Source organism: Numida meleagris, chromosome 2 (assembly GCF_002078875.1).
Source record: "Numida meleagris isolate 19003 breed g44 Domestic line chromosome 2, NumMel1.0, whole genome shotgun sequence".
NCBI classification, from domain to species: Eukaryota; Metazoa; Chordata; class Aves; order Galliformes; family Numididae; genus Numida; species Numida meleagris.
In genome coordinates this window covers 92225028-92243475 of record NC_034410.1, presented here as the reverse complement: position 1 = coordinate 92243475, position 18448 = coordinate 92225028, and the positions used below count along the sequence as shown (strand labels likewise).

Genomic DNA, 18448 nt, shown 5'->3' with positions numbered 1-18448 from the left:
GTGGTGAACATGGCAATTTACAGAAAGAGCAGCCTACTGTTCTAGCGTTTAAGAGTTTATTCTACTGTTAAACAAAAGCAGTTGCTCTGTCTCAGAATGTCTCCTTAAAGACAGGTACACTCTAAGAAATAATGCAGTTATGCAGCATGAGAATCCAAAGTGATCCTCTGAATCTGTTTTGGAAATCAGGTCTACATACTTGTGAAAGATTTAACCATAGTACCAAATAAAACGCTATACTAAAGAACTACAAGCTCAAATTAACACATCAGCAGGTATTTAGCGGTATTTGTGAACTGTAACTATGGTTAATATGGAAAAAAAAAAATCAGACAGTTTTTTACTGTTATAAACATCTACAAAATTTCTTTGACTGTGTTAAGAGGAAGTGGTTAAGTAGTTTAGAATAGGTAAGTTTGGGTCACCTCATAAACAACAACTATGAACAGAAAGAGAAAACCTTATTAATTTAAAATCTTATTAGCAAGGATTAAGACAGCCTAGAGTCACACAGAGGAGCAAGAGGACCATCAGAACTTTAAGCTTGATTTTCGGCATATCACAGAACCTTACACATTCACTGTGGCTGGCTAATACATTCATGTATTTCTGAAGAGCATCAAAAATAATGTCTTTATGAAAAAGAATATCATAGACTGATTTAAGATCTGGAGATATTAGCTTAAAAAGAGGGTGAAAATGCTCAGTTAATATATTCTTAAAAAGCTAACTCCTAAAGGTATTTTGATAGGGAGAAATCATCAAATACCTATGTTTCTTCAAGTCACAAACAAATTGTTATCTGAGTCAATAACCTGGATATGGAATGAGCAGTGGGGATAATTACTCAGTGGAAACAGAGGATTTCCTCAAATGAAGAAGATTCTTATGAAAAATACATTTTTATCAATCAAGCTACTGAGCCCAATATATAAAAAGAAGAAATATAATATGAAGTTAAATTAGATTATTACATTCTCAGCAAGGGCCAAAATATAAACTGTATGAAGTACTGATAACGTAGTTCTCAGCAATAAAATTCCCATAGTAGTATTTCTACACTGTACTATTTAGTTTAGCAAGACTTTCAGTGTAACCCTCAGACATGGTTTGAATTAAATGCTATTTAATCCTTTAATACAATTGTATTATTGCTAAATCCAACCGAGTGAAACAGGATCTGAGCAAAAGCCTTGAATGTATTCAAATTAAAACTCTTGATAGACTTTGATGGACCAGTGCTTTTATACTCTGCTATAACAGTAGTAATAAACATTATTTTCCCATTATGCTTTTTTCCACTCCCTTTTTATGCTACCCTGATTATCTTTTTAAATATTTGGATATATTACATCACACAGAGACTATACCTGCAGGATAGTACGCAGTGTAGACACAAAGCAAATGCAGAGCTATTTCCATTGAGGAATCATCTATTAAAAACCATGGCCATAGCAAATGCAGAACAGGAACAAGATGAGCTTTGAGTGCTGCTATCTATGAGAACATGATGAAGAATTTATATTACTATATCATTAAATACTTCGAAGTATAAACAAAGTGAGAAAGGCAAGTTTTTTCTTACTGTGCCCCATTAGTTTGCTTTAAAGGATTGTACAGAAACATGTAGGATTCCACAAGACAATTCTTTATAGCCGTTGTTCCGTTTTAAATATTTTAACTTTTTTTTTTCAGTAAATTCCTTTGAAATCATTTTTAGTGATTGCATGCCGACACTTTATCATATATACCTTAGTATTAAAACATTTTGGTAGGAAGTTCTCAAGTATACACTATACATCCATATTTTTGTTTCTGCTCAGCTTTATAATAAATAGTTACTGATTATTATCTGCTAGCAATTAAATTTATTCCTCTGAAGAAGCATGCCAGTAAGTCAAAGTTATTATTCTAGAACACCGCTAAAAAGTTTTAATTACTGAGCGACATGCAAATAAAGGCAAAGATTTATTCACTCCAGTTGTGATTATTCAAGAGCTCGCCATTCTATAGCTACTCCAGTTAAACTAAATGGAACTCAAAAAGCATTGAAATAAAAAAGTGCAGTTGTACAGAGCAAATAATAGAAAACCAGTTATCAACAATGTCCTTCCCTCCTTCAAGAAACCACCTCTGCAGACCATTGATGAAAATAAGGAGAACACTCAACAACAATCTCATTTGATTTTTTTCCTTGGTGTAAAGGAAATTGTCTTGATTCTGGAAGGGAAAGGCTGCATCAGTGTAGCCAAAGCGATGGTACATGGGAACCATTAGGATAACCAATTAGCTTATGCAGGCCTGCAATTTATAGAACCATGGAATCATCAAGGTTGAAAAAGACCTACAAGATCATCTACTGCAACCGTGCAACCGTCCGCCCATCACCAATAGTTCTCACTAAACCACGTCCCTCAACACAACATCTAAATGTTCCTCGAACACCTTCAGGGTCGGTGACTCCACCACCTCCCTGAGCAGCTTGTTCCAGCGCATGACCACTCTCTCAGAGAAGTAGTATTTCCTAACGTCCAAACTGAATCTCCCCTGGCACAACTTGAGGCCATTCCTTCTAGTCCTATTTACACGTTCTTCTGTATACAAAAAGGGGGCTACCACATGCCCTTGACAGAGGTACTCCTGTAAGGAATTACCTACCTTGCATTCTTCATTTTGAAAGAGGCAGTTTCTAAGAAGCTGCATTGCACATCTTAACCGCTTGTTAAGGCTATCCTCCTATTTAGATAAAAATATTTGAAGATCAACACAAAAATACAAAAACAATGCATGGGAAGAAAGATATTTCCATTGAGAGGTAAAAATCTAAGGTATCAGTGTACAGGTCTTCCACATACTTTCCTTCTGATTTCAGGTCAGATTTCTTTCAGTTAGCTTTAAACATGTATACTTGGACTCTTCCTCCTCTCTCTTTATAAGCCACAATATTTCCAGGGGGACTTATCTGGCCAAATGCAGAGATCTGTAAAGTAGAGCTCAGTTTCTCTGACAGTTAAAAAAGAATGGGATGGAACAATTCCTGGGTTTGGGTTGTTCCACCTTAAAGCAGATATCTTAAAAAAAAAAAAAAGAAGTCAGATGAATCGCTTCCTAAAAGTACCTATTTAAAATCCTTGGGTAAAAACAAAGATAAACTAGCTCTATCTTGCAGATCTCTCTCTGTATCTGGTCAGACCAATTCATCGTTATATTCTCTCTGTCTTAGTTCACCATTCTTAATATTGGAAAGTTTCTGACCTTATAAGAGCAGTACAGAGATATATACAGACCTTTGGACAGTGAACTACCATGCAGACTTTCAAGTATAAAAGTGAACAAAATATCTATCTTCACGGTAGCTCTGTGACACTAAAAAACCAATGATGGCTGACCTCTACTATAAGGTTGACACACTAAACCACTTCTGAAAGATGACCAAATTCCAGTAAGCTTGTTCAACCCAGGAGATTATTTCTATGTTTCTATTTCTATAAGCATAAAGTAAAAAGTAAAGTAAGGATTCATGCTTTGTCTCTAATAAGGTGAAACAACAGCATTTGATGACATTTAAAGATGAATTACAAATCTATCTCAAAAAAGTTAATGAAAATCAGATGTAATAAAAAAAGAAACATACATATCCTCATTATAAAAACATTTGATGACTGGTTTGCCTCATTTTTAACTAAGTAAAATACTAAGAAGATTCTTTATGGATTAATTTACTTCTTTATGGATTAATTTACTTAATAAACTCAAAAAGCAAGAAATCCTATAAAATTCCTTAAGCTACAGCTAATACTTAATGTGTAAGATGCGAGCAGGTTAAAAAGCCTAAAGATTGTGTTGATGTTGGGTGGCTTTTCCTCATGCAAAACTGAACAACTTATCTTTATGCACCACCACATACAAACAAGAGCACAGTTACATATGCTGCAGCAATCTACAGTCCCAGCTCAATGGCGAAATCTGCCAGAAAGTTTTCTGAAAACCTCTTTCAAGAAATTCTTCATTAAATATAAAAAATCCCTCTGGCTAGTTGAGGTCATCTTTCTAACAGGATTCTTTCTTTCAGATTTTAAATTCCTTCTACATTTACGGAGAGGCACGTGCCCCCAGCATTCCCTTTCTCAGCCCAACATTTGTTGGGAGCTAAAAGAGCAGCTAACTCTAACCTCAATGGGCATAGTCAGAACAGGACACCTTTCAGCCTCCATCCCTTGAAGAAGGGATAATAAAGATGTTTAGGAGATTTGAAGAGAAATCATTATGATCTTCAAATATCAGGGTCAAATTCCTATAAGAGCTCATTTTTACAAAATGCAGTTTCACATCCTCACAAATCAAGCCTAATGTCTGTTTGTACCAATGTCAAAGAGAAAAATGCTATCTAGCTTAAACAATGCACATCTATCCTGCAGAAAGATACTGCAATTGCAGGTTAATGTGGGATTGGATGAGATATCAAATTTGACAGCAGAAGTCACTACTTGCATTTTAATATTTCTCTTAGATGAAAGTAGTAGAAAGCAGGCAGAATCTTATGAAACTGTTATATTACAATAAATCATCTATTTTTAGATGTGGTAAGGAAGAGCTGGGTAATAGAAGAGTCTGATGGTGAAACAATTGGAAATTAAAAAAGAAAAGCTAAAAAAAACCTTGTGAATGGAGGGAAGAACACAGGAGTATGGTTAGTGGAAGAAACACATATAACTGGTAAACAAACTGGTAAGAAACTAATGACAACGTCAATTGAGTCTGATAAAAGATCAAGGCATCCAATCCAACTATGTAGGACAGAAAGTGGAATAGAATTGGAAAATAAAAAATATAAGAAGTTAGAGAATAAATAACAAGATTTATACGCACAAGTAAAATGCAACTAGTTGTGGTGTAGGAAAGAGACTGGTGCAGGAAAAGAGAAAAAGAAAATGGCTAGGACAGCTTGAAAGAGAGAAGGAAAAACTGAAAAATGAAAAAAATATATTCTTGTGGAAACAAGGTGAGAAAAATGAGCTGCACTGGGCAGGGATATGACTGTTAAGGCTGGAAGTCCAACTCTGAAAAAAAAAAATAATCAAGTTTGCAAAATCTCTGTACTTGGGGATTCTTAAGGAAGCTCTGATATAAAGATCCACTACAAGCTGTCATTTAGTCTCTTTCATCTGTCCAACAGTATACACTTTAAGGAGAGAAAAAAAAAAGAAAAAACTGAGAAGTGCCTTATCATACCAGACTTTTGTTTTTGTGGGTTATTTTACAGTTACCTTTTTTTTCTGTGCTTTCCCAGGCTTTAGAGAATCCAAATTCAGCTGCGTGTGAATTTGTTTCATCTGTTCTACACAGTTACCTATCAGGTCAACTGGAAGACAAAGATCATTAACATTTAGAAGCTCATTCACAATCAAAGGAATTCAAAATACCTTGTTGCAATGTGAATTTTCAAAACAATTCAAAATAAAACAATAATAATAATTAAAAAAAACCCTAAGATTAGGTGTTAGCAGCATACAACAATATGGCAAAAGGCATTCTGGAATAGAAGATATAGCTCTTACAAAGATGTTGATTACCATTACTCTCCTGAAGTTTAATTATTCAGTTCTCCAAATTCTGCAAATTCAAAATATCATCACCTTGATATCGGAAGTAACTACTACAGTCCCTGAGATGGACTGTATCTAGCAGAATGATCTCAAGAACCAACGACATTTTTGAGTAGTCTTGCAACAGATTCCTGCAGGAGGAACATCCAAAGAAGAAGGAACAGATAAGGAGGAGAGTGGAGGGTGATTTTTTGGTGATTTCTTCTTCTCTCTTTTTTTTTTTTCCAATATTTCTGCATTTCTGAGTCACTGAAATAAGACAGACAGTTGACAAAGATGGAGACAGGCTAACTTATGAAAATGAATTGGGAGGAAAAGGATAGCAAATCATAACCCTTCAGGATATCTTCAACAAAGCTGCATAGAAGACTAAACTTTCAAAAGGTCAGGGCATGCATTTATCTTACCCAAGTTTTTCCCCATTACAGAAGATTTGCTACATCTGAAGTAAGACCCAAAAAAAAAAAAAAAAAAAAAAAAAAAGAAAGCTAAGATTCAGGTGGTTCAGAATGAAAAATGTTGTTTAATGGCATCTTGAGTTCTCAAAGTTACAACAAGATCACAGCATCATGGGATAAGTCAAGCTGGAAGAGATAGCATCCAGAGGTCATATAAACTAACCTCATACTCAAAGTAGAATCAGCTGTAAGACCAGACAAGGTCTACCTGGTGTCTTATCTAGATGGGTCTTGAAAGTCTCCGAGGATAAAGACTGCATAATACATCTAGGCAACCCAATCCTCTTCTTGGCTGCCCTCAAAGATAAAAAGTTCCTTTGTGGACAGAAATCTCCCTCGTTTCAATTTGTGCCTATTGCCTCTCATCCTCCTATGCCATGCACTGCTGTGAAAAATGTGTCTTCTTCAAAACCTCATACATACTTGCAGGTTACTATTAGGTCTCTCCCAAAGCCTCCTTTTCTCCAGGTTGAAGGTCATTTGCCTCAGTCTCTCCTCTAAACTCCAGATCCTGCCCACCTTGTTAGCCTTCCAATGAAATCACTCCAATTTGCTGATAAGTTTCTTGTACCGGGACAAATTTGGATACATTATTCCAGATTTGGCTGAGCGAGTGCTAGGTAGAGTGAGATAATCTTTTCCCTCAACCTGTTGGCTGTGCTCTTGTTAAAATAGCCCAAAATGCTCTTAGTCTTCTCATAATCAGCCTACTGCTTATCAAGATCTCAAGGTCCTTTTCAGTTCTTCAGTCAGGCTGTACAGTTTTAAGCAGTTGTTCCTCTCCAGGTGCAGGACTTTGCATTTGTGCATTTAAAAGTAGTTCTTAAAAGCTGAACTTTTGGTGTTAGAGTTATAGATATTTTCTAGACATTAATTAGAACTCCAGAATTCCTCTTTAAGATTTGTGCTGTATCACAGCTAGGATTTAAAGCCTACTTTAGCACTTACAGTACTTCTACAGGAGTCAGGTCTTAGATGACCTAGTGTGTCTTCAACAGAAGAACCACCTTGACTGAAGCAAAGGCTGAGAAGACCATTAATACCTTGGGAAGTAGCAGGAAACAGGATTTGAAGATTGGAGTTTTCAGCCACTAACAGGACCAGATATTGAGCAGATACACCTAAGCTATACATTTCAGTGCGATCTAGGTTTAAAGGACCAACAAACCGGCAGAGATGGAAGTAATCAGAAAGCATTCAAGACAAAAAAAGTACTTGTGATATCAGCAAACATTATATGTACAATACATGACAAACACAAATTAATTCTACATTATGGTAGATTCAAAAACCTCTGATTAGAGGTTTTTAATTCTGTTTTACTACTGTAGAGACCTTAGGAATGGAAGATGTTGCACTGCAAGAGGAAAAGATACTACTTAAACTGCAAAATGGGAAGAATAGAACTAAAGAGGCAGGGAAGAATGAAACTGATAAGTATTTTCTTGTCTGAGTGCAGACAGAATTGAAAACACAGGGCATACCTTCACCAACAAACCTCTATCAGCATGAAATAAGAAATGGATGAATTCTCTAAGACATTGTCAGAATGAAGAGATCTCTGGTTTTGAACGGATGAATATGCCATAAGCTGTAAAAGCATGCCTGTCCTAACATATACAATTTAACCATGATTTTTTGGACAGGAGATTGGATTTATTATTAATACATTTTAGCAAAAACATCTTAGTAAAAAAAAAAGTTTCTGAAAACTGGGTATTTTGTTTTGACAAAGGATATTACAGTTAGTAAAATGTGAAAAACACCTGCAAACATTTGGTTTGTAAAGCATTGATCATACATCTAAAAATGCTCACCTTCCAATGCATATTTCTGGGCATTTTTACTGACAGCTAATAGAGAGAGCAATGCATTTGCAGCAACTTCTTTCAGCACATCCTTTGAAGATTTCTTTTCACAAACCTAGAGATAAAGCAATTTCATTATCACACTGAAAAAGTAATCATATTGAAAGTATTATTCATATTGTAAATATGTTGCCATAGTCTATATTCTCATTCCGACAGTTCATCACTATATTCCTATCTAGTACTCTCCCTCTCTACATTCATGTTTATAATTCATTTGCACTGAAGTATTTCATTATTTTGTCTAACAGAAAGGAACAGAAAGCAAAAAAAAAAAAACCACAAAACTATTTGCTCCTAAAACCTACTCCTCTTTCTCTTTTCTTAACATGCTACCTTCCTAAAGCCTAGATTAATAACCTCAGCCTTCCACAGATCACTCCTAATTCTTAAGCATACCATCACTGCCAACTTTACCGAAATACTTCTAGTGCAATGTCACTTTCCTTCAACAGAATGAAGAGACACTATACATCAGTGAATTTCTTAAGAATAAAAATATCATTGACACCGATAAATTTTACATAATCTTCCTGTGAGAGTAAAATGGTAGTTTGTCTTATTTTTGTGTTCCTGATTTTTGTTTTTGTGAGTGCACGGTATTTCTAATAACAAAACTACAAACTTTGTACTTTCAAAAGAACATCTGAAGTCATATAACAAGACAGATGAAAGACTGAGAGCTGTCTGTGATTTATGTACTATCTGCTAAAGAATTTTGTCTGTCTAGCAGTTTTCCCCCAAAATAAGTTTTCATGATAAGTGAAAATGGTATTTATTGTAAAAAGAAGAATACAATAAAGTTGGAACCAATGTTGGTTTACGGTGAAAGAAAAACTAATTTTTAAAGTTAGCCTACAACAGAGCATCCAAATAAAAGCTTAGTACTTTTGACAGAAATCTCATAAATGCTTACCTATATGACTACCTAAATTGTACACTGCTATGTATATCACATATACTATCTTTTGTTGGATTCAATCCTTCAATTAGTAATTGTCTAGCATATTTTTAAATTTTTAATATGCAATAAAATATCCATATTTGTTCTAGGGTTATCATTTATTGAAAAGTTCAATGGAACTAAAAAGTCAAGAGATCAAGACTAGTAAAGTAATAATTTGAAAACGAAAATTCATTGATATAGACAACCACCAGAAGATTAAAGCACCAAATTATAGACACGGGACATTTTTGATGTAACCATTCAAAATCTTTTAGCTGGCTAAATTTCTCCTTGTTTGTGTGTACATATATAAACATACATACAGTATATGTATACCTCCATAAAAATAAACATACATAAAATATAAATACATAAAATGTACATATATACATAATTGATACTTCAATAATTAAAGCCAAAATGATGCAAAACAAAACAAGCAAAAAACCATATATCCTTGTCAGTCTCCTTGATATTTTCCTTTAATTAAAATATTTTGTGGCCAATTAGAACTGATTAAATAAGCAAGGTTAGTTGTACTACATCTGTATTATTTATTTATTTATAAGTTTCTCATTTACTTTCTGAATTTTATCTAAATTTTAAAAGCTAGCAAATGGTCATTCTTGAAGCACACTCTTTTCTATATTTTTCCTTACTTTGCAATTAAGAATTGCAGAATATATAAAAGGAGAAACTATGTCAATCATGGGGAACATTTATTAATAATTGATGATTACCTACTAGGTGAATGGAAAAAATAGCTATACATAAACTTTTAATGCCTTCAACCAGAAGATCCTATGATTTTAACTTATTAGTAATATTCTGTTGAAATGAGAATGGTCACTTTCAATTCTTTTTGTGAATTATGACAAAAGTTTAAGATGCCTCATAAATCCTCCGCAGATCTAGCTATGTTAATCTACACCCACTGTGAAGAGAAGATTACATACTTTATAAACATTTTAAGTTTTATATCAAGAAAAAAGTAGAGCCTAAAATTGAGGTTATATGTACCAATTATGGTTTTCTTATTGCATTTATTTCTGATCTTGAAAACACACAGATAAGGGTAGAGTTTATATACACAAAAGCACCAAGACTTTTCAAAGGCTGTAGGGTGTTTATTAAATTGATTGTATGCAATAATGCATACCAATTTAGGACCTAGTCTTATAATATTCACACTTGCAAATGTAAGAAAGCACTTGCCATCACATATCATCCATTTTGTAGACTTCATAGTTAGGATGTTTAATGGAGATGAGTCACAGTTTAAAAATTCCTATTCACATTCTCCTTTATGTTAGTTATTTGCTTAAGTGCTTCTCTTAGAAAAAGACCTTATTTACATTTTCTGACATTTTAATGGTTTACTTTACATTATATGGCCTCCTCTTTAAACTGCATCACAATGACCACCATGGGAAAGTAAATAAATGGATTGCAGCAGATATATCATTTACATGTAATATAAAGCTTCAGGAAGCACAAGTTATCTTTTGAGCTCTTCTTTGAGGTAATTTGACAAGAGTACAGGAATCACAGGAAGAGAGATGAAACGATACTAACACAACATTATATTGTTCATACCGTTCAACATGCACTGATACATATTCAAAATATATTATTATTTTACATATCAAAATAGGACAAAATGTGGCTATAAAAAATTACTATAAAACACTGACTGCAGAACAATAGAAATTGTAAACTACATTATGTGAAGCTGAAACTTGCATCTTGTAGACAAACACTACAAAACAAACAAAACCCCAAAACAATAAAAGAGAAAGCATTAGTAAATTGACATGTTTCATTTTCAGCCAACTTTTTTAGTATGTTTACTAGTGGATAAATATTATTGTTACAATGACAAATGCACATAATATAAAAAAGGACAATGAGCACGGAGACAGAACTGTTACGTGGGGAAAGGTAAACAAGACAAATTTCTTACCTAACTAGTTTTATTCCTAAGAAATGGATGATATTTTAACAATGTAAATAAATGAAGAAGGTAAAGATTATTTCAGACAGTACAAGAAAGTATAAATAAAAATAATGAGATTACTGTAAGAAAGACAGAACATTCAGAATAAGTTTCTAGAAAAACATCTTGCCACCAATAGATAAGCTTGCTGGGAGATTCAATGAAAATATGCTACCAGGTTAATTTAAAACTAGTTGGGAAAAACACTAATATGAAGTGTATTAAAGAACAATAACACTGTTCTTAGACTGGCAGAGAATTAACTGAAGGGCTTAATGGCCCATTTTGATTTACAGTTTTTACAAAAACAGCTTATTAAGAACAATGATTCTGTCATTTACAATGAGGATAATTACAACTTGAACCTTAAAATCTCATAACATGTTTGCAAAATGAAGAAAAAAGACCATATCAGTATTTGGCCAAAGATACTCTGTCGTCTTTCCTACAAAAGATCTCATTCCATGCTTTTGCAGCATAATGCTAATGTCCATGCAAAGAACTTCCCAGGAGCTGCTGCGTCACCTTTTTTCCAACTTATTAAATTAATTTCAAAAATGAATGTAATTGATGTCTCAGATGAAAGGTGCTTTGGTTCATCACTAGAAACAATCGGGCTTTTTTAGGCAACAAATTCTTTTTTAACAAAACACAAAAAAGCAAAAGAGTATTCTGTAAGCACACAATGAAAATTTAAATACCTGAATAATTAATTCAGTAAGTTGAGTCACTGATGCCTGACATTCCTCAGCGTGATCTAAAAGAAAGCTAATAGTTGGATCCTGACATATATTCTGTTTATCTTGCAGTTGTCTTCTTCCTTCTTCATTCAAAAGGACAGAGAGGAACTGTAAACTAGCCGTATATAAAGCTGGATGACTGGTTGACAGATGAATACAGTCACAAATTGTATCTGAAAGGTGAAATCATAAGCTTGAATGGCACTCATACATTGGTGTCTCTAAATATATTAGAGAATCATGGTGATAAATACAAGTAATTAACAAAGGAATAATTAAAAAAAAAAGAGTGAGCATACTCGCCTCCACCCTGACAAACCATCTGCATAATAATCTTCAACTGCTGTAACCCTTATCCCACTCTAGAAGTTACACTTTCCTTTTGAGTAAGATAAAACAATGATATGTTTAAAGGGAAAAAAATGGATAATTTCAATCTCTATTTGAATGTGCCGTATTTGTTTAAAATTTAGGGCTAAAATTACTGTCCAGCATTTGAAATCAAGTGAAAAATTCAGTCAAGCTCTCCAGGTACATTCATGTTTGTAATTTTGTATATGACACTGGAAATTACTTAAAAGGTAGTATGGTATGCCTCCCTGTTCTGCTTATTTATTTATTCTATTGGTTTCCAGGTTAAAACCCATTCAGAAAGAATTATTACCAATTATTGTTGTACAATGACTTGCAAGAGCTGCTGCCACAAATGGAAAAGCTATTTGGCTACTGTTCCACAATAACGTAGTTAGAAGGTTGAAGAAATCTATCCAGGTTTCATGAAGTACAGATATTAACTCAGTATCTGCAAAGAGAATATAGAAAAATCTATGAATATAGAAAAATCTATTTATATATACACAAATCTGGATTGCTGTGCCTGGAAACAACTGTCACTAAATGAAGCCGCTACACAAATAAAGAGCTGCCTCTGTCTGACTACACCGGAAAAAAAGCTTTTCATTACCTAGCCCATCTTTAGAGCGAATGGAGAGAATTGTGAAGGCATTTCTTAAGAGAGGTTTCAACAGCTCATCCTGAATTACAAGCTGAGAGTCCACCAGTAAACATGACTTCAGAAGCCTGGACACAGATGATAAGTATTGAAGTAGTAATAATACCTGTTAAATGTTTTCAAAAGATATGAAATGAAGTCATATACTTGCATTTTTCACATTTTTAAAAATATATTAACGTGATTTATAACTTTCTGAATGAATATACACCACTTACACTGTTTCCTCATGTTCTGAATATCTGCCTTCAAACTTATTTTAACGAGTTAAATTTGAGACAAAAGTAGTTCCACTGGCAATAACCCTTACACATTGCATACATCATAACCAGTTGAGAACTATGCAAGTGTCCACAGGACCGGAGCCAAAGTAAAGCTGCCAGATTTGTCATGGAAAATAACCATGTCACTACCTGCATCCGGCTCATAATTCAATATTGTACAAAGAAACTCTATTACGCATTTACTTTAACTACAATGTGTTTAAAAAAAAAAAAAAATTAGTTTTCAGTTGTTTGATGGTTTTAAATATAGTTCTAATACAGAAATTAATTTTTCAGCTAAGCATGGAGCAGTATTTTTGCTCAAACTTTTTCAAAAGCACAGAGATTCATACAAATGTAACCTGTGGCAGTATGTCTGGCATATGTTAATAAACACAGAGAGCAAACATAAATATTTTCATAATTAAAAAAAAAAATAGTAAGTACTTCTCTAACCTGAGCTTTTACATGTTCTGTATGACATGGATTACCCAATGGAGCTTTCAGTTCCAAGATACATCTCTCAACCAGATTAGCACTTACAAGACTAAAACAAAATAAAGTTAATTAGAAATACACTTAAATAATTGAACATTCTACTAAATTACCATTCTATATCTGAACATAAAAATAGCATATCATAATTTAATTTTACTCTCTAAATTATTTTTTTAGACAAATCTAGTGTAATAGCAACCATAGTAGCATTAAATCATTTCATAATAGCCAGACTAATGTAAATTCCAATGGTCATTATTGCATTGGCTAAAATTCTTTATATTTCATTGCTTATTTTCTTTCCTCTGTAAGAATAAACAACTTTGTAATACTATAAATTGTATTCAAATAAGATTTTTTTCATTAATTGCAGTATGGAGAGCAACTACAAAAATTCTTCAAAGTCTTAAAAAAAAGGAAAAAACCCACAATTTTCATGCTCCACTTCATGATTTTTTAACAGTGTTTGTAGATGAAAGAATTTGTTATGACGTAAGTGGAAATAATGCAATATAATCTGAAGGCTATTTTGAAGATGTTCCTTCTTTAAAAACAAACAAACAAACCCAAATCAAACAAACAAGAAAACCCACTGCAGTCTCTGATCTAATACTTCCCAAAGCTGGCACATCTTACTCACTCTTTTTCTGCAACAGCCCTTGGCTCACCCTCAAAATATAGCTAGCAATTAAAACTAGAAAATTATAAAATGAATCGAACTGATGTGCAATTCTGAAGAGCTGATTATATCACATACTGGAGTGTTAAATAAGAAAAAACTCCTCCTGCTCTCAACAACAAAATGACCACTGAGACTGTACACAGTATGCACAGTAGTTCTGTAGAAGGTAGACACCACAAATGGTATCACCAACTAAACAACCTCTTGTATGGAAAAGAATATATATATATATATTCAAAAATGCCAAAAGGCATTTGTGAACACTCCATAAGCAAGAAGAGATCAGTATTTTTAACAGTTTTACCAAGAAATACTGGTAGATCCCCTTTCAAACTTTTCACGTCTGTTACTACACCCTGCCAGCAATTCATCAGCTATTGATCTCATACCTGCTGAGAGCTGTTAGCAAATGTCGTTGAAGGGCAATTCCAGTATCTTTTGGTGTAACAATCAGTAGATTGTGCAGAAGGCTGCAAACAGCTGACAAAAGTGCAGGTGTGACTACAGCACACTGTTTAGACATTGCAGCAGACATAGGAGAATCATGTTGACTTGGAGATGCTGTTGTGGTAGTATCACTTTGACCTAGCATATGTTTAACAACAAAAAAAAGAATAAAAATGAAAAATATAGAAAATGTACAAAAGATGAATTAAAGCAGTCCCACAAAACAATGTGATTTCTACTTTACATAAAATGTCCAAATTTCCCCTGTACTTAAAGCAGTATATCCTGGAGTGAGGGAGAACAAAAGAAAGAAAAGAAAGAGAAAACAAATCAAATATAGAAATGTGTCATTTAAAATAGCCCTGAAATAAAATGTTCTTCCTACAGGCACTAATAATCATTAAACATAAGTGGTAAATTCATAATGATATATTGTTTTCAATTCTTTCCAAAACAAAAAATATTTATATCTTTATATAGATAAATAGATATGAATGTAGATCTACATGTCATCTATGTACATTATATACATTTTATCATTCTACATATAAACTGAATTTATATACATACAAAGCTTTTTGCGTGTGTATGTGCATGCATATGTGTGTATATATACAACCGCTTTACCAATAGGGAATGTTTTGAAAGGGTGATTAGATGACAGGAATAGAAACTAAGTCTTGAGTTACACTTCAAGAGCATCAACCATTTCTACTTCTGTCAAATCCATTTCCTTTTACAGGGAGTCTTTCACGCTTGTTTTCTGAAATAACCATTAGAAGCATCAATGGTGAGTGTTCCAGTAATACACATGCTTTACACTCAAGTACTAATACTGAAATATAAGCAGACCAAGCAGTAATTACTATGCATACAAACTCAAAGCTTGACTTACCTTGGGCCATAAGCCTATTAACTGCAGTTTCAGGAATGAAACTGGTTGAATTTGTTGGAACTGCAACCTGAAGCTCAGTAACACTCCCTGGTGCTGGTGATGCAGACAGAATCTAGGAAGCCATAAAAAGGAAATTAGTTGATTCCAGCTTTGACAGAAGAGACTTTATTTACATTTTGTTTAAATGAAAAAAAAAGTAAATACAAATTACTTATAGTCAAAGCAAATTTCATTACATTTGTTCATATATACATATATAGATTACATATATACAAATATATATATATTTACATGTATCCAATAATCAAAAATATTGAAAGATGAGTAATATCCTAAAACATTTCCATTAAAAATTAACCAATGCCCATGATACTGGAAATTTCCAGTACCTGGCACTACGTAGTTCTGTCACTACTGAAGTGTTTAAACTCAAATTTCTCGTGGACTATTTGCACTACTGAGACCATCAGGACTTGTGCATTTATAACAAGACATAGAAAAAATACCACGAGCGGGTTACTTGTCCGCTAAAGCTGAAGTTCCAGAGCCTGTCTGACTCTAAATATTTGTCTTAACCTTCATCCTGTGAACCTTAAAAGTGTTCATTTCATGCTAAAAATACGAGATACATCACATTAGATAATTTACCGTGCTTTTTCTACCAGTTGAAGAACTAGATTATTCATCATATTATTAATTTTGCATGCTTTCAAAAGGGATTCTTAATGCTTTTGTTACGGTGTTTACGACCACAAGCTTGAAATCAGAAGAAACAGAGTCCAAAGCTTAATGGTTCTGTGACACTACAAGACCTGTGACCTGTCTCAGAATACACAAGTACTACCTGAATCTTTCACCTGAAGCATGCTCAGTGCTCCTCAAAAAGCCTAAAGATTACTATAAGACTGAAGACAAGCTGTAGTAAGATTTGGGGTGCGTGTCTGAAGCCAAGGACATGTACACCTCAGACACATCTGGGGTCACATAGTCACTAAGATATGCTTGGCAGGGTACTTTTATGTTGGCAAACAGCAGTACCAAACTGCTCCAACCAATTCAAATTCAAACTTTGTTTAGATGTGTAACTAAAAAGCATATTTGACATTTGAAATAAATTATTTAAATTTTAAAATTTGCTGACTTAAATCATTATTAAAATCATTTATACAAGAGTAAATCAAACCATCTTGATACTTGACAAATTCTGCATTTATTTAACACTACAATTCCAAGCATTCTACTAAATGACAAAAGGCATAAATCTTTTTTGAAAATAACAAACCCCAAATGCAACGTCCACTTCTGCAACAAGTAGAACCCTGAAAGGAATTATAACTATGCTGAAAGTCATCTTAAAGATATTATTATAAATTCATACAAGCACATTCACATGTTAATAAATAGCATCATTTACATAGGACAATAAATAATGCTTCTTGCAAAATTGTCTAAACAGTTTTGGTAAATAAAAAATAAGGTATTAGATATGTAAAAAAAAATCAATGAAAGCTTTATCTGGTTATAAAAACATTATATTCTTGCAGTAATATGACATTTATTCGTAATTGCTTCACATAGTGAAAAGATTCAATTTTTTAACCTGTATCACAATCTTAACAGAATACATATAATAATACAACGAAGTTATTTCCACAGTGTTATGCCTTCCAGGAAAGTAAAGATATAACCACTTCTATAAATCACTTTTCATAAGGATCATCTGGAGGTCTAGGACATCATGTCCACAAAAGGATATTGACTACTGCCACCATATTCTTCCTGGCAGCAATGAAGTGCTCTGCTGCTTAACAGCAAAACAACAGATTTTGCAAGGGAGTTTAATGGGGTAAAAGAAAGTTGCATGATGGGGAGACAATGACTGTAGACCAGAACTATCAAAAAAGAATACAAAACTCATCACAGTGAAAACAAGAGAAATGGTTTTACTGTTTATCTACTAGATATGAATAAAAGGTCTTTTTTTAAACTAGTATACAGTCCTTCTGGTGTTACTTTAATAGGCTTGCAATGATTAATTCTCTTTTCAAAGGTTTAAATTGCTTAGCTGTAGAACACTCTGGGAACCATAGATCCAGAAAATAAAATACACATTATTTATAGAATAGAAGATTTCACAGGTAAGAATAGTCATGATTTTGCTATTTGTGAAATGTTTACAGATCTTTAACCTGTGCCTTAGCTTAATTTTTTAAATAACTGCTCACTCTGCTAAGCAGCCCTGGGCACAGAACAGCCCTGATGTATTTATATGGAATGAAATAAGTTTATATGTATATGCTGTATAGTGTTCTCAATCATAATACTAAACACAAAGCAAACATATTGGTTAAAATAAGTTCTGTGTAATGACAACCCAAATTAAAGTTTAAATAGTAAATTCTATAAGAGACAAAACATGGTTATTTCCTCAGAATAGCAACATCCACGGTATAGTTTATACAAAAATAAATTGGACAAAAATACGTAATCCAATGAGATCTTAAAGACACAAAATACAGCATGTATCAGTCAGAGTATAAGCAATTCAGCTCTCTTGCTGTCTTTTATGTGACCTTGAATCATTGATTTCATTCTCATATTGCCATTCTTCATTCTGTAAATTGGGTAGAATTGTACTGATAGCCTCTCAAGACCTCTGTCAGAATACTTTATGTGGTAAAGCAATAAGAAAAGAATAATTTCTGCTACGAATGTACTTAGTTTTTAATTTTCTAATTCTTAATTTTTGTAAATCTGGAGAAAAAATAGGAGTGGGGAAAAATGATGAAGCCTAAAAGTAGCTTAGATACTATTTTCACTTAAAAAATCTTTGGCACTGGATAGTTCAATTAAAGTATAGATTACAGCAAATCTGAAAAAATGGAAAATTAATATTTTTTTTAATTATATTTTAGAACTGATTTCAAATACATAAGAAAAATAATCCGGCTGTCTTTATTCACAACTTATGGAATTAAATGAAAAACATCACTTTAGTTTCCAGAAAGATCTTCAGGATGTGGCTAATAGAAGCAAA

The 18448-nt window shown here is 33.2% G+C and overlaps 1 protein-coding gene across 6 annotated transcripts in view; it reads right to left on the bottom strand.

Annotated features, from left to right (window-relative positions):
• RTTN (rotatin) overlaps positions 1-18448 on the bottom strand; it is an 82695-nt gene that overhangs the window by 7681 nt on the left and 56566 nt on the right. For all 6 annotated transcript variants that reach the window (XR_002435389.1, XM_021387854.1, XM_021387855.1 and 3 more), the window contains 10 exons: positions 15412-15523; positions 14459-14654; positions 13346-13436; positions 12579-12732; positions 12279-12416; positions 11576-11787; positions 7882-7987; positions 5268-5362; positions 2659-2736; positions 1371-1497 (listed from right to left, as the gene is read on the bottom strand). Coding sequence is in view for 5 of the 6 variants with exons in the window: in XM_021387854.1 (XP_021243529.1) it covers positions 1371-1497; positions 2659-2736; positions 5268-5362; positions 7882-7987; positions 11576-11787; positions 12279-12416; positions 12579-12732; positions 13346-13436; positions 14459-14654; positions 15412-15523 (1309 nt within the window). In the remaining variant the exon portion in view is untranslated. The remainder of the gene's footprint in view (positions 1-1370; positions 1498-2658; positions 2737-5267; positions 5363-7881; positions 7988-11575; positions 11788-12278; positions 12417-12578; positions 12733-13345; positions 13437-14458; positions 14655-15411; positions 15524-18448) is intronic.